The 7,928-nt window shown below is 51.6% G+C and overlaps 1 protein-coding gene across 2 annotated transcripts; it reads left to right on the top strand.

Annotated features, from left to right (window-relative positions):
* Positions 1-1,019: 1,019 nt before the first annotated feature.
* LOC140104447 (uncharacterized) lies at positions 1,020-4,465 on the top strand. 2 transcript variants are annotated; one of them, XM_072127998.1, is made up of 2 exons: positions 1,020-1,091; positions 3,626-4,465. In XM_072127998.1, the coding sequence occupies exons 1-2, from the start codon at positions 1,072-1,074 to the stop codon at positions 4,428-4,430; spliced, it is 825 nt and encodes a 274-aa protein (XP_071984099.1). In that variant the 5' UTR covers positions 1,020-1,071; the 3' UTR covers positions 4,431-4,465. The 2 variants fall into 2 exon arrangements, with proteins under 2 accessions (XP_071984099.1, XP_071984100.1); XM_072127999.1 differs by lacking the exon at positions 1,020-1,091 and adding an exon at positions 1,437-2,043.
* The last annotated feature ends 3,463 nt before the right edge of the window (positions 4,466-7,928 follow it).

The raw sequence follows: 7,928 nt of genomic DNA, 5'->3' as shown, positions 1-7,928 counted from the left end.
AACCAGGCAGCGGAGATGTAACCAGGGAGCGGAGATGTAACCAGGGAGCGGAGATGTAACCCGGGAGCAGAGATGTAACCAGGGAGCGGAGATGTAACCCGGGAGCGGAGATGTAACCCGGGAGCGGAGATGTAACCAGGGAGCGGAGATGTAACCCGGGAGCGGAGATGTAACCCGGGAGCGGAGATGTAACCAGGGAGCGGAGATGTAACCCGGGAGCGGAGATGTAACCCGGGAGCGGAGATGTAACCCGGGAGCGGAGATGTAACCAGGGAGCGGAGATGTAACCCGGGAGCGGAGATGTAACCAGGGAGCGGAGATGTAACCAGGGAGCGGCGATGTAACCCGGGAGCGGAGATGTAACCCGGGAGCGGAGATGTAACCAGGGAGCGGAGATGTAACCCGGGAGCGGAGATGTAACCCGGGAGCGGAGATGTAACCAGGGAGCGGAGATGTAACCAGGGAGCGGAGATGTAACCCGGGAGCGGAGATGTAACCAGGGAGCGGAGATGTAACCCGGGAGCGGAGATGTAACCCGGGAGCGGAGATGTAACCCGGGAGCGGAGATGTAACCCGGGAGCGGAGATGTAACCAGGGAGCGGAGATGTAACCAGGGAGCGGAGATGTAACCAGGGAGCGGAGATGTAACCAGGGAGCGGAGATGTAACCAGGGAGCGGAGATGTAACCCGGGAGCGGAGATGTAACCGGGGAGCGGAGATGTAACCGGGGAGCGGAGATGTAACCCGGGAGCGGAGATGTAACCAGGGAGCGGAGATGTAACCCGGGAGCGGAGATGTAACCAAGGAGCGGAGATGTAACCCGGGAGCGGAGATGTAACCGGGGAGCGGAGATGTAACCCGGGAGCGGAGATGTAACCAGGGAGCGGAGATGTAACCAGGCAGCGGTGATCAGTAACAGGAGGATTCCTCTTAGTTAATGACAGTAACTCTACACAGGGCTGTAAGCGAAGCTCGGAGCCGGGATGAGGTTTCGCTACCAGATCCTCCAGGTGTAATTATTCAGCTCCCGGGTCCCTGACATACAGACACGAGTCCTGAGGCTCCGATGATATGAGTTCTGTGGCCGCCAGGTAAGTGACGCCTGATATTTATAACAAATATTAGACTTCCACTTACTTTTAAACAAATTCACCTCCAAAATCAGACAAATATGACTCTTCTCTTCCCATTTTCCCATGAGATGAGTCAGGTTTAGTGGTTACAGGGTTGTGTCACTGCGGAGGCTCCTATCTTCTGTTCTGTAGCACCTAGATACATGCTGCCGGTGTCATGTTAAAGATAAGGATCATGATCAAGGCTTATGGCTTTCTGAGCTACAGAAGCGGAGACACCGGCAGCTAAAGATGTAGCTGGAAATGGAAGCTGCAGATAAAGATCCAGTTCCTTTCTATTTCTTTACCTGTCTGTAAGTCCAGTTCTGTAGCTCACAGAATCACAAGTCTGAAAGATGAAATTCTTATCTTTACTATGAGACATATGTTTCTATGTTACTATAGAACAGAAGATGAGGCTTTCGAAGTGACTCTTCCCCTTCAGCCTCTAAACTTGACTCATCTCGTGAAAATTAAATGAGAATTTGCTTTACTTTGTAGGGAAGCGGATGAGATTTCCCTCTACCTGAGGATGCTGGGATAAAAAAGGACCTGGGTAGGACAATCTATGGAGAGCGCGGACAAGTGCACGCAGCGACCAGGAGTAGTAGGAGGATCCGGAGAGACTCCTGGGGCGTGGAGTAGCAGCACGGTGTAGCCTCAGCTCCGGCTTCTCCACACCCCAGGAGCCTCTTTCACATATTTGCAGATTAGGTGATAAAAGATTTATAAAAAAAAAAACTAAAACTAATTGCGATGCAGTTTTAACCGAACTCTTAGTGAAGCAGTTTGTGTAAATCAGGTTCCTGCCCTGTGTCCGCTAACAGCTGAGGGATAACGAGAAGCTGATAAAGTGTCTAATGACTTATCTCCTTACAGACTGGATAGTGTTATCTCTGCAGAGAGCTGAATCCCAGTAAATATTCTCTAGGTATGGAAAGAGTTAATCGTTATCCTCTTTATTTGTCTGGGGAGGACAGACCCCTGGAGGTGTTCAGATACACTGCTCACTACAGGAGAAAGAGCAGAAACAGGGAGCAGAGAAGGTGTTTTACTCAATGATTATCACCTGCTTTTTATTGGACGCCAGTGATTGGCACCAGGTACGGCAGACGCCGTGCAGTGTCCGTGTCTGGGAGACGCTGCACAGTATCCAGAGCTCTCGGCTGCACTGTACCGCTCTGGATGATGGAGGTGATGAGCCGAATACCCGAGCCTGTCCCAAGGGCAGGTCCTGTCTAGTTCTTGTGTGACCGGGGATATAAAGCAGAACCCTGCAGACACGATGGGGCAGATTTACTTACCCGGTCCATTCGTGATCCAGCGGCGCGTTCTCTGCGGTGGATTCGGATCCAGCTGGGATTCACTAAGGTAGTTCCTCCGACGTCCACCAGGTGTCGCTGCTGCGCTGAATGCACTGGAGTTCACGAACCCGGGCCAGGTGCAGGTAAGTGCGTGTCAAGTGACACCTTTTATTTTTTAAATGCGGCGGTTTTTCCGGATCCGTTGGGTTTTCGTTTGACCACATCCCCCCATTCCCGTCGCGTGCACGCCAATGCCGATGCGCCACAATCCGATCGCGTGCGCCAAAGTCCCGGGGCAATTCAGGGAAAATCGTCGCATTTTAAATGGAAAAATTTGGGTAACCTGCCGGAAAAACGTGATTCAGGCCCTTAGTAAATGACCCCTGATGTCTCTATGTATGGATCTTCTAAATGAGAACTTCCAGGGGGAGGGGGAGAAGGGGGGGGGGGGCGGTTTGCAGGTTACTTCAATCCTGGAAGACTGCAATAGAGAGCAGCCAAGGGGGACCCACTGTGCCCTGTGGCGGGTGGTCCGGCGATCACACAAATTATTTCTTATTCTGTGGAAAGTGAAACATGTCCTTAAAGCAAACCTGTCGCTGAAAGTGACCCCACTAACTAAACATATCATATCACTGCTTTTATACAGCAGCACAACTATCCCTATATTGTTCCTCTCCATGCTTGAAAAGTCCTGCTTGTATAGTTGACTCGCCTTCCATGTAAATGACTCCATGTGATTCTGATCATCGTATTATCTTTGAGCTGTTCCCGGAATATTCATGTCCTTCCTACTCACCTCTGCCTCCAGCTCCACTCACCGAAGAGAATTCCGGAGGGAGGGGTGAGCTGATTTCTTTTTAGCCAATCACATACAGCCAGCGTCTCTCTCAACCCCCTCAGGAATTCTCTTCAGCGAGTCACACAGCCAGTGTGTGAATGATGTAGGAGAGCTGTATTGGCTTAGCTGAAGAGAAAGCAGGCGCATGTCAATGAGCGAGAGGGAAATGAATATGTATAGATGGATATACTGTGGAATCTTTCAGGTCTGGGGAGGAACAATATAGGGATAGTTGTGCTGCTGGATAATAGCAGCTTTGACCGTTATGTTTAGTTAGTGAGGGTTTTACTGACAGTTTCCCTTTAATGGAAAAATTCCTTAAAACTTGACGTATGAAGAGATTTTTCTGTGTTGTGTTTTTTCCTCAGATCTCCCTCTGAGTTGAGCCTCTCCGATCTGCCCCGGTACCCTGCGGTTAGGACCTACATGTCGTCCTATGAAGTCAGCCGAATTGTGCAGAAGTGTCAAAAGGAGAGAGACGATGCGCTCCGGAGAGAGGAGTCGTCCAGGGACAAGCTGAAGCGTCTCGAGGTGTCTTCACGCACTCAGATCCAGGAACTGAAAGCCAAACTGAAGGAAGCGACCAGCGAGAACAAGAATCTCCACCGCACGGTGAAGAAGCTGAGAATAGACCTGGGCCTGGAAGGAAATCCCAGATTTAAAGGGAAGGTGACCAAGGATATCATCAGGGAGCTCCAGGTGCAGGAGGACCACTGCTCCCACCTGAAGGAGGACAACCACCTGCTCTCCGTGCAGCTCAGACAAATGCTCCCGGTGATGGTGAGGACCCAGGAGCAGAACGCCGAGCTGCAGAGCCAACTCCACCAGATGCAGAGCAAAGTGACCCATCTCTCCCAGCAGAACACCCAGCTTTCCCAGCAGCTGCAGGAAAGTCACAGGGAGAGAGAAGACCTGGAGAAGGTCCATCTGAGGCTGAAGAAATCCATCGAAGAGGCCAAGAGCGTCACCAGCCGCTCCGTCCAGACAACCACATCCATCCCCGTCACGTTACCCACCACCTACAAGAGGGTCCCCCGGGAGTCCGCCGGCTCGCAGGCCGCACACCTCGCATCAGAGAAGAGGAAAGCTTCATCGGGAATGAGTGACTCTCCACCAATGTCTGCCGGGAACACACAGAAAACTCACTACACGACTTTACGCAACCAATCCTGACAATCGTAGCTTCTGTAGGGGGAGATTTATCACAAGTGTCAAACTGCTCAACCAATCAGAGCTCAGCTCCCATCCTCCCTCAGCTGTTTATAAAGTGAGAGCTGAGCTCTGATTGGTTCCCATGGGAGACTAGAGCAGTTTGACCTCAGACACTTGTGATAAATCTCCCCCTGCGACAGTTTGGCGCTTATCCGGCTGTTACACTGCACACGAGCACGTACCCCCTTCCTCCGTCTGCTGTAATCTCACACGGTGGGAGGGGGAAATGCTCCTGCACAGTGTAACGGCCGGATAAGCTGCCCCCCCACCCCCCGATTCATCATGTTTGATTTTGATGGTAATAATATTGATGAGCTGCCCGAAAGATGACACCTAAATCTAAAACCCCGCGCCCCCAAATATCTGTACTGCAGCTGACAGGAAGTAGACAGCGCCGTCCTCTGTGTAGTGGCCGCATCCAGTCACTGCACCCCGGCTCCTGCAGTGACCGGGTCTGACCACTACACATGGAATGGCGCTGTTGGCTCCCTGAGCCCCTCTCTGTGTAAAAGCTGCTGAGAATATCTGACCTGTGGGGGTACAGGGGGTTGGACCCCCAAAAATCTAATGTCAAGGTCCTATTCTATTGATTGGTTTTCAATGTTTTAAGCCCCAAAAAAACTGCTTAAAGTTTGCAAGAAAAAAATAAAAGCAAGTTACACATCAGCGCAAATCTCTTCTACAGAATTGGGATTTCTGGGGGGGGGGGGGGGTGCTGTAGGGACAGGGCCACAGAAGAGACATCGCAGCCCTACGCTGCTCCCTACAGCATCGCCTGTGCACCGGCCCGGGGGCGGCAGCTGCTGCAGAAATATTCCTGTTCAGAAAACTTCTGATGATTTGCCAAGAAAACGCGATGAGAATCTTCTCTCTGCGATTGTCCCACGATATCCAGCGACTGCGATGGTGGGAGGAGGACGCCGGGCGTTACACACACGAGATACAGACGCCAGGAGTTACACACACGAGATACAGACGCCGGGAGTTACACACACCAGATACAGACGCCAGTGATACAGCAATATACAGAAACACAAAGTATCTAATAACTGGAGATAATAGCGGACGACGCACTAGAAGGAAACGAGAGAAACATAATACAGGCGGTCCCCTACTTACAGACGACCCCTAGTTACAGACGGAGCCCTCTGCCCCCTGTGACCTCTGGTGACTCTCTGGATGTTACTATAGTCCCAGGCTGCACTGATCAGCTGTACGGTGTCTGTAATGAGGATTTATTGATAATCCTTGGTCCAATTACAGCAAAAAAATAAAAAAATTCCAATTGTCACTAGGACAAAAAATTTTGTCTGGAGCTACAGTTATAAAATATACCAGAAGCGACTTGCATACAAATTCAACTTAAGAACAAGCCTATGGACCCCATCTTGTATGTAACCCGGGGACTGTCTGTATATGAATGTTGATTTCCCCATTGGTGATTATTAAAGTTCTAATCTATCTTAATCGTAAATATGGAACAGCAAGTAACAAAATACCCCTGCAGTATATAGCCTGCCAGCTTCCTGTAGTATATAGCCTGCCCCCTGCAGTATATAGCCTGCTAGCCCCCTGTAGTATGTAGCCAGCCAGCCCCCTCAGTATACAGCCTGCCAGCCCCTGTAGTATATAGCCTGCCAGCCCCCTGTAGTATATAGCCTGCCAGCCCCTGCAGTATATAGCTTGCCAGCCTCCTGTAGTATACAGCCTGCCAGCCTCCTGTAGTATACAGCCTGCCAGCCTCCTGTAGTATACAGCCTGCCAGCCTCCTGTAGTATACAGCCTGCCAGCCCCTGTAGTATATAGCCTGCCAGCCCCCTGTAGTATATAGCCTGCCAGCCCCCTGTAGTATATACCCTGCCTGCCCCCTGTAGTATACAGCCTGCCAGCCTCCTGTAGTATATAGCCTGCCCCCTGCAGTATATAGCCTGCTAGCCTCCTGTAGTATATAGCATGCCCCCTGTAGTATATTCCTAGCCCCCTGTAGTATATAGCCTGCCCCCTGTAGTATATAGCCTGCCCCCTGTAGTATGTAGCCAGCCAGCCCCCTGTAGTATATAGCTAGCCCCCTGTAGTATATAGCCTGCCCCCTGTAGTATGTAGCCAGCCAGCCCCCTGTAGTATATAGCCTGCCCCCTGTAGTATGTAGCCAGCCAGCCCCCTCAGTATACAGCCTGCCAGCCCCTGTAGTATATAGCCTGCTAGCCCCCTGTAGTATATAGCCTGCCCCCTGTAGTATATAGCCTGCCCCCTGTAGTATGTAGCCATCTAGCTCCCTCAGTATATAGCCTGCCAGCCCTCTGTAGTATATAGCCTGCCAGCCCCCCTGTAGTATATAGCCTGCCAGCCCCCCTGTAGTATATAGCCTGCCAGCCCCCCTGTAGTATATAGCCTGCCAGCCCCTGTAGTATATAGCCTGCCAGCCCCCTGTAGTATATAGCCTGCCAGCCCCATGTAGTATGTAGCATGCCAGCCCCATGTAGTATGTAGCATGCCAGCCCCCTGTAGTATATAGCCTGCCAGCCCCTGCAGTATATAGCTTGCCAGCCCCCTGTAGTATATAGCCTGACAGGGGGCCCGGCAGGCTATATACTACAGAGGGCTGGCTATATGCTACAGGGTGCTGTCAGGCTATATACTACAGGGGGCTGGCAGGCTATATACTACAGGGGGCTGGCTATATGCTACAAGGGGCTGTCAGGCTATATACTACAGGGGGCTGCAGGCTGTATACTACAGGGGGCTGCAGGCTGTATACTACAGGGGGCTGGCTGGCTGTATACTACAGGGGGCTGGCTATATGCTACAAGGGGCTGTCAGGCTATATACTACAGGGGGCTGGCTGGCTATATGCTACAGGGGGCTGGCAGACTATTTACTACAGGCGGCTGGCAGGCTATATACTACAGAGGGCTGGCAGGCTATATACTACAGAGGGCTGGCTATATGATACAGGGGGCTGTTAGGCTATATACTACAGAGGGCTGGCAGGCTGTATACTGAAGGGGGCAGGCTATATATTACAGGGGGCTGGCAGGCTATATACTACAGAGGGCTGGTAGGCTATATACTGAAGGGGGCTGGCAGGCTATATACTACAGGGGGCTGGCTATATACTACAGGGGGCTGGCAGGCTATATACTACAGGGGGCTGGCAGGCTATACACTACAGGGGGCTGGCTATATACTACAGGCGGCTGGCAGGCTATATACTACAGGGGGCTGGCAGGCTATATACTACAGGGGGTGGCAGGCTTTATACTACAGGGGGCTGGCTATATACTACAGGCTGCTTATATACTACAGGGGGCTGGCAGGCTATACACTACAGAGGCTGGCAGGCTATATACTACAGAGGCTGGCAGGCTATACACTACAGGGGGCTAGCTGGCTATATACTACAGGGGGCTGGCAGGCTATATACTACAGAGGCTGGTAGGCTATATACTACAGAGGCTG

This window comes from Engystomops pustulosus, chromosome 10 (genome assembly GCF_040894005.1).
Source record: "Engystomops pustulosus chromosome 10, aEngPut4.maternal, whole genome shotgun sequence".
Taxonomy (NCBI): domain Eukaryota; kingdom Metazoa; phylum Chordata; class Amphibia; order Anura; family Leptodactylidae; genus Engystomops; species Engystomops pustulosus.
The sequence above is the reverse complement of the archived record's forward strand: the minus strand, read 5'-3'. Positions and strand labels throughout refer to the sequence as shown.